The sequence below is a fragment of the Macaca mulatta genome, chromosome 11, assembly GCF_049350105.2.
Source record: "Macaca mulatta isolate MMU2019108-1 chromosome 11, T2T-MMU8v2.0, whole genome shotgun sequence".
NCBI lineage: Eukaryota > Metazoa > Chordata > Mammalia > Primates > Cercopithecidae > Macaca > Macaca mulatta.
This window is the reverse complement of record NC_133416.1, coordinates 137521095-137540719: the sequence shown is the minus strand read 5'-3', so window position 1 is coordinate 137540719 and position 19625 is coordinate 137521095. Positions and strand designations below refer to the sequence as shown.

At 51.8% G+C, this 19625-nt stretch overlaps 2 protein-coding genes across 3 annotated transcripts; one reads left to right on the top strand and one right to left on the bottom strand.

The window, feature by feature from the left end:
• Positions 1–1474: 1474 nt before the first annotated feature.
• Positions 1475–4271, bottom strand: FZD10 (frizzled class receptor 10). The gene has a single exon (XM_001109720.5). The coding sequence runs from the start codon at positions 4269–4271 to the stop codon at positions 2526–2528; it is 1746 nt and encodes a 581-aa protein (XP_001109720.2). The 3' UTR covers positions 1475–2525.
• Positions 4272–4381: 110 nt separating this feature from the next.
• LOC106992509 (uncharacterized) lies at positions 4382–18606 on the top strand. 2 transcript variants are annotated; one of them, XM_077953234.1, is made up of 5 exons: positions 4382–5249; positions 9725–10250; positions 11173–11605; positions 12225–12420; positions 18184–18606. In XM_077953234.1, exons 1-2 carry the CDS (start codon positions 4382–4384, stop codon positions 9811–9813), a joined length of 957 nt encoding a protein of 318 aa, XP_077809360.1. In that variant the 3' UTR covers positions 9814–10250; positions 11173–11605; positions 12225–12420; positions 18184–18606. The 2 variants fall into 2 exon arrangements, with proteins under 2 accessions (XP_077809360.1, XP_077809361.1); XM_077953235.1 differs by lacking the exon at positions 18184–18606 and adding an exon at positions 13296–16124.
• Positions 18607–19625: the final 1019 nt, after the last annotated feature.

Genomic DNA, 19625 nt, shown 5'->3' with positions numbered 1-19625 from the left:
AGTGAGACACATTCAGGGCTACATAACAACAAAGGCTCTTAGTTACGTTGTTGAATATGTCTTTCCTTGGGACCACATTTTCAAGCCTACACACCTGAGCATGGGCAGGTCTGAAGCTGCTGTAGTCCAGGTATTGTAGAACCAAATGTCTCTGGGTTATATCCAGCCTTGTGGCTTGCAGCAGCATCCGGACAGCATTACCCTTCTGGACTTTTTGAAAGTTCTATTCCAAATACTTTATTTTCCCTAAGAGTGACAAAAAGGAAACGCTATACGCATACATGCACAGAGACACCAATATTTCTATGTAGTCTTTTGGGGGACTAGGTGAAAGCAATCAACAAAGAAATTTGTATTTGGGGCCATTTCTAAAGCTTTTCCACGTTCTTTTTTAGTGCACTGAAAGCTCTTTGGAATTTTGCATTCATTTACTTTGCCTACCTAGCTGGTGTTTCCCAAACCACCAATCTGCCTGCTCCTGTGCCCTGCAAATATTCACAGCCATGTGCAGTAGCCCCCCAAAACCAGTGTAAGTCTGTTTCCAGCCCTAGTGTTGATGGGTGATCTTATGTTTACCAGGTTGAATTTCTGAACACCCTCTTCAGAAAACAGACTGCACTGGCTCCAGGCTCTCCTCATTGTTGGTAAGCGTGTCATCCATGCTCCAAGTTCTCCAGAGTTCCTTGTTTAACTTGGAGCTGGACAAAAGCATGCCCCAGGGGCAGCTTGGCTTGCTTTATATTAATAGAGTCCTCACCACAGTAGGACTGTACTGTGCCCTTGCTTCCTTCTGGCTGGAACTTGAGTGTAGCTGTGCCTTTGACCAGCAGACCTGGGCCAGTTCTTTACAGCTACCCAGTTCTAACAGCAAACCCTGGAGAAGAACCAAGTACCATGAAGTTCCAAAGCTGCTTAACTTCCTCTTAAGGATTCACCACCCTGAGCAGGTATTTTATCCCGTCCAGGTCTATAATCTGTTTTGTAAATATCTTCATGGTTCAGAGTCACTGCAAAGCCAGCACACTTCGAGCTGATGTATACAGCTCTGTCTAGGTACCATTTGAGGCTGGCTAGCAGGTCAATTGAATACAAATGATTTAATTCTCCTAATTGGTTGGCTCTACTCTCTGAATATATTAAAACAGGCTAATCCAGGCTCATGAGTGGGTCCATGTTTAGTGGTGAGGCTCTCCTTGGTGACGTGTGTCTACAACTAAGCCCTCACGTCCAGCTACCAACAGTCACAGAAACGACTTCCAACTTCACACATTGCCTGCCTGCATTTCCTCTGAAACTCACAAGTGAATCATTCTTCCAATCTTGGAATCCTCTGATCTGCAATCTTATATAGATAACTAACCAGTACTCTCTGGCTAGAAGCACACCCCCAGAATTTGCTTAAAAAGCAAAGGGAGAGAGTGTCCTGTATTCTCCCCACACACAGAGAAGGGAAACCTCACCATGAACCAGGGACTAGCAGCAAACTAAAGAACATATTTTATTTTTAATAAAATAGTGGAGCATGAAAAATATCATATATTACAAATACATACAAGCAGAAAGCACTCTTTGTTGGCACTGTGAAGAGAATACACTGACAAAGTTTGTCTCTGCCAGCCTAGTGCTTGCTGATCTGTTCATGGAAATCATTTGTTTAACAATAGAAAGAGTCAATAAGCCCTTTGGGTAACTTTTGAGTGATCCTTCTCCCTCTTCCCCCCTCCTTTCCACAAATCAGAGTCCAAATGTCTATAACGTTGGCTTGGTTTCCATTAAAAAGCCACAAAATGTAGCACTGAAGGGTTTCTGAGGGCCAGGCCTCTTAGTTCTTTTGTTAGGAGATTTCTTTTGTTGTCTTTATATACAGGAAAATACTTGTTTCTCTTTTTATTTTCAAGGAAAGAGAAAAAAAAAATGTATTGCACATCATTTGAATTCACAAATGTGAGGTTTGATGGAGGTTTCTGTCTTGCAGAGAGACTACTGGTGAAGGCCAGAGTCTATTTTAAGCGACTCCAAGTCCACTGGGGCGGGAGGGGCCCCAGGTCCCATCTTTCCTCTGCAGGGTACCGCCCAGCACTGTGGCCTTCCTGGGGGTCGGCCCTGAGCATGGCTCATTTGTTAACCCAGGGGAGGCTCTTGCATTTGCAAAGCAGTTATCCGTCCTCTTATTTGTAAATGGGTAGCAAAGCCAACTCAAATACACAGATGTATATTTACGGAGGGCTCTAAACAAAAGTTTTCTTCTGAGGGCTGAATCAACAACTTTACCACAAATTAGTTACACAAGAGGCTACTTCACTGGGGGCGCTTCCCTTTGCTGGAAACAAAACAAAACAAAACAAAATCCTTTAAGTACATTTTTCCTTTCAGTGTATCACAGCATCCTGAATTTCAGGGTAAACACTTTTTTATGTATTTCTCTTTTGCTTTTATGAAAAAAAAAAAAAAAGAAGAAGAAGAAGAAAAAGAAAAACACCACGTCTTAGCTCCGGGCCCCCCTGTGCCCTTCCCTCTAGCCCTGTTCACACGCAGGTGGGCGGCTGGGCAGGGATCTCATATTTCCCGTGGTGAGTTTTCTGGGGGTGCTGGGCTTTTTTGTAAATCCCACCGCTGGTGATCACGCTGGCCGGTTTTCTCCGGCTCTTCTTCTTCAACCTACGGCTGCACACCTGCTGCCAGGACTGCAGAGTCTTGGAGGTCCAAATCCACATCCCGCTGGTGATCCCCACGACCAGCAGCATGAAGATTTTCACCATGAAGATCTCCACGGCGGGGATGGAGGCGGCCATCAGGCAGTCCAGCGTTTTAGTCTGGTTGTTCATTTTGCACTTGTGCTGCGCCGCCAGGATCTTCCAGTAATCCATGTTGAGGCGTTCGTAAAAGTAGCAGGCGATCACACAGGTGGCCGGCACGGTGTACAGCACAGAGAAGAGCCCGATACGCACCATCAGCTTCTCCAGCTTGTCCGTGTTCTCGCCACCCGTCTTCATCACCCTCCGGATGTGGAACAGGGCCACGAAGCCCGAGAGGATGAAGGACGTGCCGATGACCAGGTAGCAGGCCAGGGGGATGAGCACGAAGCCGGTGAGCGCGTTGACGTCCATGCTGCCCACGTAGCAGACCCCGGTGAGCTCGTCCCCCGCCACCCTGCGCATGACCAGGATCAGGATGGTCTTCACCGCCGGGATGGCCCAGGCTGCCAGGTGGAAGTAGCTGCTGTTGGCTTCGATGGCCTCGTGGCCCCACTTCTTGCCGGCGGCCAGGAACCAGGTGAGGGTGAGGACCACCCACCACAGCGAGCTGGCCATGCCGAAGTAGTAGAGGACCAGGAAGACCAGCGTGCAGCCAGTGCTCTCCAGCCCCTCCTGGATGACATAGAGCTGGCCGCTGTCCCGGTCGCAGGCGATGCTCTCGGCGCCGGCGAAAAGGCGGATGAGGTAGCCCACGGAGTAGACGCAGTAGCACATGGAGAGGAAGATGATAGGGCGCTCGGGGTAGCGGAAGCGGGCCGGGTCGATGAGGAAGGTGAGCACGGTGAAGGCGCTGGAGAAGAAGCACAGCACCGCCCAGATGGCCAGCCAGACCACGGCGAAGCGCTTGTCCTCGCGGCTCCAGTACACGTCCACGCCGGGCGTGCAGAGCGGCGCGCACGACGCGCTCTTCTCCACGTGGTGGAACTTGCCCGGGTTGTCGCAGCCGCCGCGCCCGGGCCCCCCGTCCTTCAGCGGGTGCTCCTGCGCGCTGTGGGGCCGCTGCGGCCGGAACAGCGGCGGGAACAGGCCCGAGCCCCGGGTGGGTTCGTCCGAGCCGTTGTTGGGCGCCTCCATGCACAGGTAGTTGGGGTCGTTCTTGTTGGGGAGTTTCCGGCAGTCCAGGGAGTCGGGCCACTTGAAGTTGAACTGCTCCATAATCGGGGAGCACTTCAGCCGGGCCTGCTCGCACATGACCCGGCAGGCGGGGATAGGGGTGGAGACCTGCTCGGTGCACATCGGCGCGTACAGCGAGCACAGGAAGAAGCGGAGGTGGCCGTGGCAGCCGTACTCCACCAGCGGCGCGAACTCGTGCAGCTGGATGGCCGCCTCGCGCTGGTTCTCGTGGCCCATCAGGTTGGGCATGCGAGTCATGTTGTAGCCGATGTCCTTGCACATCGGGATCTCGATGGGCTGGCATTTGCCGTCTCCCGGGCGCTCCATGTCCATGGAGCTGATGGCGGCGCACGAGCCCATCACCTGCAGGACCAGCCACAGGCGGGGGCCCGGGCGCTGCATGCTGGCGTCGGACGTGTCCTCGCGGGGAGCTCCGCGCCCCTCAGCGCCGCCGCTCCCGGGCACGGGCTGCTGCTGGCCCCCGCTCTCTACCCCTGCTCGGGCCCCCGCCCATGCCCGCCCCGCCTGGCCCGAGCGCTGCGCACAGCGCCCCGGCTCGGCTCTCCGCGCCCGGCGTCCGCCTAGTTGGGGGCCGCGGCGGAGAGCAGCAAAGTTTGCAAACAATACCGGGAAGCGAGAGAAGCCCCCGGAGCTCCTGGCGCAGCGGCCCGGCGCGAGCTCCAACTCACGGCCGCGGCAAACTTCGGCCTCTTCTTGGAGCGCCCAGGTGGCGCGTCTGGAGCGGGCGGGCGGCGCGGGCGCACCGAGGCCGGGCCAGCTCGCGGCGCCCCCGCGGCCCGCGCGGCTTCTCCCTCCCTGCGCTGGCCTCGGCCGGGCCCAGCCGGCAGCTGTTTCGAGGTTTGCGTCCCGGGATGAGAAGACTCGCAAAAAGGCAAATGGGGGCAGAAAAGCAGAGCGCTGACAGGCCCCGCCCCCGGGCCGCGCGCCCCGCCCCGCCACTGCTTTGCATGAGAAAGCGCAGCGGCCCGGGGCAGCCCTCCTCCCCGCCGCCCCGCCGCGGGCTCCCGGGCCCCGCGGGGGCCGAAACCCCCCCGCCCACAGCCCAGCCCGCGGGGGGCGCAGCGCCGAGTCCCGCCCGCGTCGCCCGCCAGCCCCGGAACAGCCCGCCTGGCGCGCGGAGCTCTGCGCGCCGCGACCCTCTCCGGCAGTCCCGCCCGCGTCTCCTCGCCCTCTCTCTGCCTGGCCTCCAACTTTGCCTCTCGCTGCCCTTTCCGCCGGCGGCCCCTTTCCTGGCGGTCCCCGAGATGGTCCCTGGAACCCCGAGGACGCCGAGGTTACGGGAAGTTCGGGGACTGGCGGGAGAAGGGGGTGGGTTGTCCGCGGCGAGGGGCGCGGGGCGCATCTTCTCTTCCTTTTATGGTGAGTCCCGGGCGGAGGGCGCTTTCAAAGAGAGGTGGGATTTGCGTTTTATAGCCTGGGCCATAAAGTGGCCCCTTGCTTGTAAACCTGCCCGCATCTTCCCGAGGCTGGGGAGCCGCTAGCAGCCCAGGGCTCCAGGCTCCCGGCTCCGAGGAGGGGTTTGCTTTGAAATTTCAAAGAGACGAGCTAAGGGGAGGGGGAGGGGCTCTGAGAATCCGGATTTTAGGGCCGCTCTTCCGAGGTCTCCTCTAAGAAGGCGGGGAGGGGGAGGGGGAGGGGCGGGAAGCGTCCCGGGACTTTGAACACCGCCTCCCACCCGGCGGGAAGTGGGGGCTTGGTTTGTACCGCGGTGACCCCCGCCCCCTCCAAAGCCGCAGAGCTGGGGCCTCGCGCCAGCAGGGCTGGAGATGCCTTCTCGGCGGCTGAGTTTATTTATTATAGGAAGTCATTCGCTCGTGGGGTATTTATGTGATTTGGCGAGTGATATGCCCGGCCAGGGCCCTCCTTGGCTGCAGCTCCGTGGGAGGACCCGGAGTGGGGTGGGATGGGTGTCATGGGATGGGTCGTGGGAGGAGCGCGTTAGCGCCTGCCCGGGGACCCTCCAGCTCCCGCGGGGACGCGGAGGCGCGCACGCCGTTCGGTTTTCCTGGAAAGTGGAGAAGGAGCGTCCTGGGCCGGTCCTCTGAGCTCACCCGCTTCGGATTGGGGCGGGTCCGTGACGGGGTCACTTAGGACAGGACGTCCCCTCCCCATTCCCTTTCCCCGCCCAGGGCGTTCGCGGTGGGCGCCCACCCCCCAAGCCCCACGGTTCCCAAGGATGCGCCAGGTGCTTCCCGTAGCGTCCTGGGTTGACCCTTAAATAAACAGCACCCCTAGGAGGTGGGCGGCCTTCTCCTCCCAGGGTCTCTCCGGGTCACGATCTTTCAAAGTTCGGAAACTCCCAGGATCGCGTGTGCAATCTCCCGCTACCTCCGGGGCGGGGGGTCTGGGGAGCGGTGAGAGGTCAGAGGAGCGAGTCCCGCGTCCACCGGCCTCGCTTCCCCCCTGCCCGTTTGAGGTTAACTCCACGGAGCAGGGTGGGGTGTGCGGACATCACCGGAGGCCTTGCTGGGGCTTCCCGGGCTGGCGGCGCTCCACCCGGCTTGGGGGGCGGCTGCACGGGCCCTCGCGGTGGGGACGCTGCGCACGGGCCAAGGTCTTCCTAGGAAGCGCCCGGGAAGGAGAGGGGGCCCGCCAGGAACCCCCGTCACTGACCAGCTTTCTGCACGCCGTGCAGAAGTGGGCCACTTCCTCGGAGAGTATTGGCTTTTAATTAAAACAAGCCCCACAATTTTTACAGCGGTAAGAAACTTGGGGAAATCTCACCTTTCCACTCATTCATTCATCCGCTCAACAGATATTTGAGCGCCCAGAATCCCAGAAATAATAGGCAGGTTCAGGCACCCACCCGAGTCCCTGTCCCTGGGTGCCCTGGGTCTCACTGGGAGGTGCTGGAGGAAGTCGGGTGAGGGAGAAAGTGAAAAAGAAGGTAGAAACTCCGGGCAGTTAGAACACCACCTTCAACTGTGTTATTTCCCAAGTGAAAAATCGCATGATTTCATTTTTAAAAGAATGTCATTTTTATTATGATAGTGGGTTTTTTTGTTTTGGTTTTGTCTAGTGAGTAATTTTCAGAACCTTTAAATTAAAATTGATTCAGCGGAAATCACTTGGCTTTTCTAGAATTTTCCTTGCAAAGGTCCTTTCTGGGCCCCATTTTCCTTCTTTTCCTTTTTAGTGTCTCTCCCTCAGCAGCTATTGGAAATATTTAGTGCAAGGGCGAGAGCCAAACGCCAGGAGCTGGGTGTGAAGTATTTGAGAAAGTGCCTCCTAATTGATCTTTTCTGTGCTGTTTTAATTCAGCCGTGTTCAGGCCCATTATTTTAGCTATAACCACTTCAGATTGCCTTTTTCTCTCTTTTTTTATAAAAATGTAGGCAGAAGTGCTTCACCCTGTCCAGCTGAGATGGAAACCAACAAATAGACTTTATTATAGAGAAATGAGGGTTCTGAGAAATCAGCAACTGGAAGATAAGTCTGTAACTAATAAATGAAAAGGCTCTTTTGATGGCCCCAGCTGAAAAGATATTTTATTTTATTTTTTTCCTGTGTGTGGGATTTGAGATGTGTGAGTCTAAGGAGCAGCCGGGGTCCCCCGCTGCTCAGCCCTGGCTGGCAACCGACCCCCCTCTGGCAAATGTTATGGAGAATTGGGAGGAATTTTATGGCTGTCTTTCCCTCAGCTCTTTTTTCTTTTGTCTTCTTTGAAGAATGACTTTAGACATTTTATTTACATATTTAACCATGGATGAAAGAGGGAAAAGAAAGCTTTGGAGCTGTCGTGGGAATAGTGATATGTTTAAATTAATGGAAATCTTATTAGGCTTCTAAAATTTTGAGCAAAGGTTTTTAATGAAACTTTATAATTAAACATGATTTCACATAACGTGCAGAGGCAAGGAATATGTTTTTACCCCCAACCACCTAAAAATATCTGTCTATCAGAAAGCTATCAGTAAACACTATCTACCTTCAAGTTCTTGCAAACGTTCACCAGGGAAAGTATGAGGTTTTTGAAAGAGAATATTTCAGGAGTCAGGCAGTGTTTTGAACAAGAACTAAATGTTTTTTGGAGGTGGAGGGGATTTGAAAGAGAGGCCCAGTTTCATTCCATTTAAACTCACAAAGTCAAAAGTATAAAGTACTTTGACACGGATATTGCTAAAAATCAAAGTTGTATCTTTTCTCATTATGTAATAGTCAATGGAAATTATAAACACTGTGCGAGGTTTTCTGAAATGGGATTAGAGAAAACCCAAATAATCTCTTTAAGATAAAAAAGTACTGAGTCTTTCAGCAATAGAAATAAATTAAACCATAAGCTTAGCATGTTACAAGCTGATTGCGAGAGTAAACTCGTGGAAGCGGAAGGAAGCTCATAAACAGAAATCGTGCTGGTGAGGGTTGAGCTAGAAAGTGGTTCAGGCTGTGGTAATGCCTTTTCAGTAACTGCTGCTTGAATGAGCTCTCCTGACACATTCAAGTGTGAGGATCCACGTTAAGTGATTCTTGTGTTTCTTCTCTCGTCTTCTCGGGTCGTCAATCTTTGTATTTAGTCCGGGACATTTCCAATTCTACCTTCAAGTATAAGAATGAAAACTGATCTATTTACCAATAATTGCTTCACATGCAGAGAGGTCTGATGTGAATAGGCCTTATTTTCTCTGACCTCATCTAGTATCAAGTTTCTGCAGAAGCTTATCAGATATAAAACATGCACAGAAAATTATGTTTTCTGATCAAGTAGGCATGCTGCCCGTGGCGTACCCCCATCTTTTTCTCCAGGGAAAATACCTTTAGTGATCTGAAGTGATACTTAGCAAAGAAAACACACTTTGTTCCACCAGAAAGGCCATGCAAGTTGCAGCGAATTCAACAGGCGCAGAAGTTTTAATTCTGCCTAAAAACACTGGTGGTGAGATGTGGAGGGGTGGGGAAGGTGAGAAATGAACCCCAAAGCACCCCCATCCTAAAGCGGGTGAGTGGGGTGTCCGACGTGGCTCCGGCGCAATTTAGGCAGCTATTTTATGGCCATTTCCCTTGAAATGTGGTTTGAAATATTACCAAAGGTTCCACGGGGTGCATTAGTGTGAATTGCAAATCAGAGCATTGATTTAATCCTCTTTCAAGGCCGGGCTTTGGATCGCTGGCGTCGACTGGCTCCCCACTGCTCCTGGCTCAGGAGGGACCATTCAAGGGGGCAGCTTCCCGCCTCTATTCCCACACTCCAAAAAACAACACCGCAGACAGACACCCTCCAACTAAATTAGATTAAACTCCTTCTCTTCCACAGTGTATTAGCCTTTTTGCTGCCCAAGCCTCCTTACGCAGCCCCTCCTCATTTAAAGACACAGATTTCTTTTTCATCTCTGCAACAACTGCAACGACAATAACAACAAACATCATCATATATATATATATAATATATATATGTATATATTTTAAAGAGACAAAGCCAACCTTCTATCTAAGTGCTCTTACATGATAAGGACATTATCTGTTTAAAATCCAGGAGAGCTTCTCCTGCCTGTTCTGAAACTCAAACAAATTAACCCTTAACCTGGGGCAGAGCTAGCCCCTATTGACAGTGCTTCAACCTGTAATTCTGTACTGGGCTGTTTCTGGAAGAATTCTATGAGAAAAGAGACATCACAGAATTCCAGAAACAGGACATAAAAGAGCATATGCGTGTGTTGTTTGGGTTGGTGTTTGTATTCCCAGCAGCTTGAGTGGAGGGTTTATCGGAAGCACGTGCCCATTCTGTGAGTTCAGACTTCATACTTGGCCTTAATTGCTTTGCTCCTTGTCCCCTCCCTTAGCTGTTTGGGATGTGCTGATTTAATTACTCACTCACCTTCCCATCTGTTTTCTTTCAGGTTCCCTCCTGTACCCTGGGACCGTTTTCTTTTGCCTGCTCTGGGAGCTGAGTGGGTCAGCTCGTCACAGGCCTGCGGCCCCTGTATAGGTGACAGAGGAGGCAAAGATGACACAGAGAAGCTGTCCCTTCAGGGACAAAGCGGGGACACCCACGAGCCTGGCTCTGCCTTACAAAGAAATGAGAAGGAATCCTGTTCCTGCTTTTCACCTTAGGTGGACTCTGAGTCTGCGGCCACTCACCACAGTGATGAGCAGGGCAGGAAACCATCCAGATGCGTGGGTCTGATTCCCCCTCTTCCACTTTCTAGCCCTGTGACCTCAGATATGCCACTTCTAATAGCCTTGCCTCAGTTTTCTCATCTGTAAAATGGGACCAGCAGAGTTCCCACTTCCCAAGGCACGATGAGGATGATGTCGTAACACACTCGGAAGCATTGATCGCAATACCAAGCACCAAACAAGTGCTCAGTGATGAGTAGCTGTCATTGCTGTTGAAATGCAATAGGAACGGAAGGAGAGAACACAGTAAGGAGAGGCACTGGAATGTGGCATTTGTGGGGAGGAGTTTGGGGACATGTCGGTGTCAGGCACACAGTAACACAAGCTGAGAATCAGAACAAGCAAATAATGAAAAGGCTAACAAGAGCCAAGGCTGACAGAGCATTCGACAGGTGCTGCCTTAAGCCTTGATAGGAAGCAGCTCACTGCCTGCTCACAGGTACCCTGGGAAGCCGGTCCAGAGAACGTTTCCATTTCAGAGATGAGGAACCGGGGCTGGGGAGTCCGAGTCGCTAGACCCAGGCCACGGGGCTACTGGGGTTGGAACCAACAGCAGTCCACTCCCCCAGGGGCTCAGGCACCTACGCCTGGCCTCCTGCTCTCCACGGAGATGCAGGCACAGTCGGTACTTGTGGTGGAGCCTGACTTTGAGAATGGGGCCCCATTCTGCTCTCCTGTCCGTAGCCAGGTGACGATCAAGTCATGGCCGATGGCTTTGCTCAGGGACTCCTAGCCTGGGGCGAGGCTGCCACTTTCCTATCATGTTGATATTCCCCGTGATGGTGTCTGAAGGGATCCTTCAGAGCCAAAAACAGGGAGGAAATGGTGGAAGAAGCAATGTGGGAGGTATTAATGTGTGTTCGTTTAGCCATGTCCTCAGCTGTGTGACCCCAGGCAAGTTACTTAACCTCTCTGAGACTCTGTTTCCTCTGCTGTAAAATGGGAACAATGACACCTACTTTATCAGATTTGGGGTAGGGATTAAGTGAGATAACTCAGTAAGCTCTGAGAACCCAGTCGGGCACATAATGCTAGCCCTTTGGGATTCACTGGTCTGTAAACTTTCTGGTTAGTTGACTTTTCTTTGTTGAATTCATTTGTCTTCACAGGCTGCAAGGCAAGATGGTTTACTAATAGCATCACTTACAAGTCTTTCTCTTTTCTGTAGGGCTGCTACACTTGTGTGTCCCTTCTTCCTTGAATTTAACCAGGAGTGAGCAGTGGACAGCTTCTTCCTTGTGAGAAGGAGGTGAAGCAGGACCTGAAGTCCCGTGCTCAGCTCCCACAGCCCCTGTGTCCAGGACAAGTCCTTTGCTGACTCAGCAGCAGACGCCACCCGGAGCCCTTCGGGAGCCTTTCCCTGTTCTTCCCGCATGGATCTGAAACTCCGTTCCCACTTTCCGCAGTCTCCCGGATATAGTTCCGGTTCCAGCCTCATGTGATAGCGTGAAGAGAAACTGTGGTTCCAATAGCTGTGTGCTCTGCTCCCCTTATCCCAAACGACAATTTAAATGCACAATTACACTTTTCTCTAGGGCCCAAAATAGGATAGGAAAGATGGGTTTGCTATCCCTGAATGCCTGTCACCCTTGTTTCATAAGGTGAGATTGGGGAAGGGCTTGGCCACTGCCCTGGCAGCTGAGAAACCAACTTTAGGAATAAAGGCACTTTCTCCCCTCTGACAAATGTCCACTCTGTCCCCTCTGACAAATGTCTGTCCATCTGCTGGCAGGTCAGTCTCTCTGATATATAGATTATATATGTGTACATATATGTGTGTGTGTATATATAATACACATATATTCACATTATGTGTATACTGTACACATATACAACCTATATATAGGTTATATATGTACACGTGTGTGTGTATTATACACACAGACATACATATACATACACACATATATATACACACAGACATATGTAATCTAATTACGGAGCTGCATTTCCGGCTCATGCATGTCGTGCGCACACGCAGGCACAGTCGTTAGCTTTCAGAGCTGACACATTAGGAGGCTGCGTCCCCAGCCTCCTCGTGGCTGACCGATGGCTGCTCATGGTTGACGCGTCCACTAGGCTGCCTCCTACTCAGGGGCCCCCTGCCCAGCTCCTTGTCCTGGAGCAGCCTTACTCTTATTTTGTTTGTTGTACTTTTTCCACCCGTCGATTGTCTTACTTGTCTGCTTACGTGTTTATTTTCTGTTCCTCCTCCACCAGGAATTCAGTCCCAGAACACTTGTTCTGCTCCCTGCCTCCTGATAAGTACTGCGCTGAGCGTGCTTGCTTTGCCAGACGGTTAAAATAGAGCAGGGGATAGACGGACAGACGTCTCCACCCTCCCGGAGTTCGCCTTCCAGTGGGAGGAGGCGAGGGGCAGGGGTCTGCACATGTGCGTGGTAGAGCGTGTTCTACGGTGAGTGGCATGCGGGGCAGGTGAGTAGCTCAGTGCCATCTGGAGGGCTAGGAAAGGGGGTTGCAGATTTCAGCAAGATGAGCAGGGAAGGCCTTTATGAGAAGGAGACCATTGAGCAAAGACACCAGGAGTGGGTGCAGAGAGCTGAGGGTACTTCTGGAAGTGCCTGCTGGGATAATGGGGTGTCTGCCAGTGCCACAGCCCTCAGGTGCCACTGTACCTGGGGTTTTTGAGGAAGAACAAGAGGGCCAGTGGCTGGAAGGCAGGGCATCGGGGCCAGCATCAGAAGGTAGGTGACAGAAGAGGTGTGCAGAGAGGTAGTGGGAGGGAAAGAAATCGGGCCATGATGGCATCTACGGGCCTTTTGATTTTGACTCTGAGTGAAATGGGGAGCCATGGAAGGTTCTGGAGAGAGAGGAGAGCGGTGCTCTGACTTCAGTCTTCCCAGCCCCTTCTGGCTACTGCGTCAAGGACATACAGCGGCAGGGGACGAGTGAAGCAGAGAAACAGTTAGGAGACAGCCACAGTGGTTCAGAGGAGACAGGATGGTGGCTTGGACCCCGGAGGCAGAAGAGAACATCGTCAGCAGGGCTTGGGTTCTGCTTAGAGAACCACCACGCAAAGCTGGGCTGGCTGTCCATTTTGACCATGGACCAAGTCTGTCCATTTTGATGGAAAATTCATTCTTCTTTTTTTTTTTGAGACAGAGTCTTACTCCGCCACCAGGCTGGAGTGCAGTGGTGCGATCTAGGCTTACTGCAACCTCCACTTCCCGGGTTCAAGCGATTCCCCTGCCTCAGCCTCCTGAGTAGCTGGGACTACAGGTGTATGCCATCACGCCCAGCTATTTTTATTTTTTATTTTTTGTATTTTAGCAGAGACGGTTTCACCATGTTGGCTAGGATGGTCTCGATCTACTGACCTTGTGATCCACCCCCTTCAGCCTCCCAAAGTGCTGGGATTACAGGCGTGAGCCACCGCGCCCAGCCAGAAAACTCATTCTTCTACTCCATCCTACTGTTTTCCCTAAGAGAGAAAAAGTAAAACACCGCCACCACCAATAGCAAAAAGCTGGCACCCTCTCCGCGACTTTTCATATCTACACGTTTGTACAGCTTTATTTTTAAGCCTTGTGAAATTCTATGCAGGAGAGACCTCAGCTAGCTTTAGGGAGCCCTAGGGTTTGCAGAGTACATGAAGTTTCTCCCTAGAATTAGGGAGGGTAGAGACAGGCAGAGAACTGAATCCTAACAGCCGCTGTCCTCAGAGCCCCCGTTTCTGAGAGTCGCTTGCTGAGTGCTGCTAGTGAGTTAAGTGGTGTTCACCCAAAAGACGTGTTCACGTCCTGATCCTGGGAACCTGCGGCTGTGATCTTATTTGGAAAGAGCTCTACATGATGTCGCTGCAGAAGTAATCACGTTAAGGATCTCGAGAGGACATGACCCTGAATTATCTGGCTGCACTTGAAATCCAGTGACTGGTGATGTTGTAAGAGAAAGACAGAGGGAGATTTAAGATATGAGAGAAGGCCACGCTGAAACTGGAGTGACGTGGCTGTGAGCCAAGGATGCCGGGAGCCGCCAGGGGCTGGCAAAGGCAGAAGAAGCCTCCTCTGGAGCCTTTGGTGGGTGCACAGCCTGGCAGATACATTGGTTTTGGACTTCTGGCCTCCAGGGCTGTGAGAGAATCGATTTCTGTGGTTTCAAGCTACCCAATGTGTGCCCCTGGAAAGCCCAAATAGGGCGAGACCTTTTGCCAAGTGGTCTCCAAGTGTCACGTCATCGAATCCTCTCCCGGGCTCGTGCCATAGTCTTCCCACGTCAGAGAGGAGGAAACGGAGGTTCTGGGGCACACAGCCAGTCAATGGCGGGGCCCGACTTTCAACCCAGCCCTCATGGGGTTAGAGAACCCACTTTCCCAGTGGGGCCTGCGGCCTATGCCAAGGATGCCTGTTCATCTCTCCCGGGCCCGGGAGTGGGCCTTCTGGCCTAGAAGTCAAGGAAAGCCAGTCTTTCGGTTTCAAGGTTGCCCATTAGTGGAGTCAAGCAAAAATGGTGTGTTGCTCTTCTTCCGGAGCTCAGCCTGGGAGCACGGCCTTAACGTGCGCTTAGTGGATCCCAAGACAGCAGCATGGCGGTGGCAGCGTTGCAGCCTTAGCTCCTGCAGCTGTGCTTGTGAAGACAGCAGTGAGTGGCTTCCCTCTGTGACCACCTCGGATCCTAAGTTTCACTGGGGCTGGGATCCGTGCATCTTGCAATTGGCTAGAAATTTCCCGGGCTTTCCCTCTCTTCCCTGTGCAGGGCACTGGGTGTGAGGCATTGCATCCGTTCTGCCCACCTGCTTCCCCTAAGAGTGTGAGCTGCAGAAAGGCAGGAACCAAACAGGAGGCTCCACGTGTTCCCAGTTCAAGGGCAGCGTTCCGTGTGTGTTTTTCAATAATTCAGTGAATGACTTATTCTTCACGGACACTGCACACACTCGGCCCTGCCGTCTCCGGAGCTGGGAGGTGTGGAGCTGGCTCCTGACCTATTCTGACGGCGCACACACTCGGCCCTGCCGTCTCCAGAGCTGGGAGGTGTGGAGCTGGCTCCTGACCTATTCTGACGCCGCACACACTCGGCCCTGCCGTCTCCGGAGCTGGGAGGTGTGGAGCTGGCTCCTGACCTATTCTGACGCCGCACACACTCGGCCCTGCTGTCTCTGGAGCTGGGAGGTGTGGAGCTGGCTGCTGACCTATTTATGCACCAAGGAGGGACGTGGGAAACAGGAGGAGTCCCAGGGCTCCAATGCAGAGGAGCCTCTTCATTCCCTCTACCGTGGCCGTGCAAGGGACAGCACCTTGTGGGATTGTGTCCTCCACCCAATTATCCTTAGCATTAGTTTGCTAAGGATAATGGCCTCCAGCTCCATCCATGTCCTTGCAAACGACATGATCTCATTCCTTTCAATGTCTGCATAGTATTCCATGGTGTATATGTACCACGTTTTCTTTATCGAGTCTGTCATTGATGGGTGCTTCGGTTGATTCCATGTCTTTGCTACTGTGACTAGTGCTGCAGTGAGCATTTGCGTGCATGCCTTTATGGTGGAATTATTTCTGTTCCTTTGGGTGTATACCCAGTCATGAGATTCCTGGGTCAAATGATATTTCTGCCTCTAGGTCTTTAAGGAATTTCTATGCTGTCTTCCAGAATGCAAATGAGACATTATTGAAAGTGTAAAGGGGGCTGCTAATTACGCTGGGGCAGGCAGGGTGAACCAGGACCCTGCCAGGCGAGTCTAGGCCATGGCCCCACACCAGAAGATGAGGGCTGGAGACTCCTGGAGAGGAATTTGAGTGGTGAGACCACCTGCATTCATTATGCATCAACTCTGCCGGTGACAGTCCCCAGTAAACCCATCAAACATGAACCTAGGTGCTGTTGGGAAGGTCTTTGGATGCCATTAACATCTACAATGAGTTGGCTTTCAGTACAGGAGATTATCCTCAAGGATGTGGGCAGGCCTCATCCAGGGAGCTGAAAGGCCTTCAGAGCAGAACTAGGATTTTGGAGGAGGATGAACTGTTGCCCCCAGACCGCAGCGTCACCTCCTGCCTGGGAATTTCCAGCTTCCTTTTCAGACTTCGGACTTGCCTCCAAGCTCCCAGAATCCCATAAGCCAATTCCTTGCAATGCATCTTTTAATATATTTACATCCTGTTACAGGTTGTGTTTCTCTGTCTGGACCGGAACTGATGAGGAGGACTGAAATTCCAGGCTTGGTTGTACAACATATGAGTGAGGTCATTTGGGTCTGGGCAGCTGGGGCGTCCTTCAGGTGCATGAGTGTGACCTGCACCAAGGTGCCTGGTTGCCTGGGGTTGGGGGGCTGCCACTCAGCCCACACCGAACTCCTAGGCCATGCACCCTGGCATGGGTCTGTGTCTGGCTCAGGGAAGGGCTCTCTTCTCTCTCCAATGTGCATAGAGACCTTGAGATCCCATCCACCTAACCATGTGCCCCTCGGAGGCCTCCTCTGACAGGGGACACTTTTCCTGATTCTCACAAAGGCTAGTGGCTACCTTGTAGATAGCCTTGGATGTGTTAGGACACTTTTCTGAACATCAGTTCCTTATCTGTAAGGTGGGAGTTGTGTCCTTAATGGGTAATTAGAGATTATTCATGAGAAAAGCCTATCACAGTATCTACCACGGGGACACTCACAAGTGCTGATCTTTGCTGGTGTTGCTGCATTTGTTATTGAATGCATTCATTAGGAGTCTTGATAGGAAGTGACAAAAATCCAACTCAAATTGGCTTACACTAAACAAGATTCCTGCATCTGGGAGTATAAAGGGTGACGCTTTGGCAGAGGCTGGCTCTGGAAAACGAGGATGCACATTTGTGCCCCGCTTTCCTCTGTGCTGCGTCCTTCTCTTCAAGGCCTCCCCCGGTTTGGCAAACATGGCCCCAGCAATGCCAAGCTGAGAGCATCCTTTTAAGAAAGACCCTCTCCTCCATGCGTTTCAGCAAAAGTCCCATGAAGCAGTATGAATGGCCCAGTTTGGGTCATGGGCTCGCCCCTAAACCAGCCGCTCTGAATGGATTAGTTCCAGTTGGACAGGCCGTGATCTTGGACTCTTTGGGTGTGTGTGGGAGGGAAGATTCATTGAACCTCATCTCTACTACATGGTGCAGCTCCCTGGAAGAAAGAGGGGCTCCATCACCAAAAGGAAACAATGAATTTTATGGGAAACCGTATTATCACTACTACAATCTACCGTGTTATACATAAGAAATGCACCTCGATCTCAACGCATGGTCTGGAGAGGGGTGCAAGCTGAATCCAATTCCCAGCGTCTGGGTCAGTGTCCCTCGTGGGGGAACTGCCTTACTTAAGATTCCTTTGGATAGGTAGGGCAGAAGACCAAGCTACGCTGGATAATGAAAAGAAAGAGAGAAATTCACTGGCTTGTGGAATTGAAAAGCCGAGATCCAGCTGTGCTTTTAAGCCTGAGCCATTCTCCCGCTCTTGGCTCTGCCTCTCGCTGTCTTGGCTTCACCCTTCGCAGACTGCCCTGCAAGGACTGAGGGGGAGTCTCATTGGACTGGCTCAGGTCGTGTGCCTAGTTCTGAACCATCCACTGTTTCCAGAGGGATGGGGTGTCCTGATCAGGTAGGAAGAAGTCAGACCTCTCTGAGCTAACTGTGCTGAGAATCGAGTAGAGGAGGCCCCCCAAAAGTAAAGCTGGGCACTGCAGTACAGGAGAAGGGTGATCACTGGTTGCTAAGCAACCATAAAGTAACCAACATCTCATGTGGGTTGGGGTTTGCCCCTGTGAATAGATAGGTGGCACTTGGAATTTAAATGCAGCACATCCAGTGCTCAAGCTCCTGGGCTTCGTCTGCTCTGCACTTTTTCCTCTGCCCTTTGGGCTAAAGCCATTGGGTTTGGGACAGAAGGGGAGAGCTGGTACCTCTTCCCTTTTTAGCCCAGGAAAGGTGTTTCTCCATCATTTCACGGATCAAAGTCATTAAGTCTGAGTAATTCTTACAAACCAGATCCAGGAAGAATCTAGGAGTGGGCTCTCTTTGGTTAGAATGCTTCAAGCTGCAGGTAACAGAAGACTTGACTGGAAATGCCTTCAACAGTGAATGGATGTATCATTTGCTAGAAGGAGAAATTCTACAGCTGGGATGGTTCCAGGGTTGGTTTTTTTGGCAACTCAGAACTTCATTGAGGTTCTGGATTCATTTCTTCTTTCTGCTGTGCCATTTCCAGCCTGTTGACTTGGCCTGGGCCAGCTGTCCTCTCACGCTCATGATTGCTGCCTCTGCTCCTGCCATCACATCCACAAGCAGTGCCTGTTCAGTGGAACAAAAGGAAATCAAAAGAGGAATTACATTGTCCTGTGTCTCTACGATGTTTTTTTTTTTCTTAATCATGAAAACTGTTCCCAGAAACCCCACAACAGACTTTCTGTTTCATCTCATTGGCCAGAACAGCATCACAGGAGACTACTGGGATTGGTGTAGACCAGCTAGGAGGCACCCTTAGAGCCCGTGGAGGAGGGCAGGCATCCAAGCAGAGCTGGGCCTCAGCGGGCAGGGGAGGACAGGGACTGGCAGGTGTCCTTTGGTCACTCAGAGGATTTCCTTCAGTCCTCCCAGGGCTGGTCAGCATAATAAACTGAGGATGGCAGCACTTGGATGGCTGTGGTTGCTTTGTCTCCAGTGAGTGCCCCGGGAAACCATCTCTTTGGTCGCCATACGGCTATTTGGTGAGCTGCTTGCTGGGGTGAGCTGCTGCTGGGGTGAGCTGCTGCTGGATGGGTGTGGTTGAAACTGGAAGGGTAAGGTCCCAAAGCCACTGCCGGCCCCTCGGTGATGGCAACAGGTAGCCCCCACTCCAACTTCCATGCAAATCTGTGGGAATTGGAACACAGTATCAAGGGGAACAGGGGAGTCAGGCCATCAGGGCCCCACTGAGGAAGGCACCTGTTGTACCATATTTTGGCAGCTTGAATGTGTATCCACTGGCCTAGGGAGTGGCTTAATTACCAGTGTAATAGCAGGTCCACTTACAGCTGCAGGTTTCATCGAGGAAAAAGCATTGTTGCAAAACGCATCTGATGTGGTTGAGTGGCGAGGCCACGGTCACCGTAGATTTTAAGTGCTTGGTAAAGTGTGTGGAAAAAGAAAAAGCACAAGTCATACTTGGTAGAGGACATTTTCCTTCCTAGATGCCAGGTGTGAAAGGATGCCAGGAATATTCTCTGCTCTTTCCTCCTGCTTCCTGAAGGACTGAGTCCACACTAGCTATTATCAAACAAACAAACTTCCAGGGGAAAAGACCTCAGAACCTATACGTTCTTTATAATCAGAATCACAGCTATACATTCTTTATAATCGCTGCTATACGTTCTTTATAATAGCAGCTATACATTCTTTATAATCAGAAAGTGCTTTCCGGCCGGGCACGGTGGCTCATGCCTGTAATCCCAGTACTTTGGGAGGCCGAGGCAGGTGGGTCACCTGAGTTCAGGAGTTCAAGACCCCCTGGCCAACATGACAAAACCCCGGCTCTACTAAAAGTACAATAATAATAATAATAATAATAATAATAATAATAGCCGGGCGTGGTGGCAGGCACCTGTAATCCCAGCTACCCGGGAGGCTGAGGCAGGAGAATCGCTTGAACCCAGGAGGTGGAGGTTGCAGCGA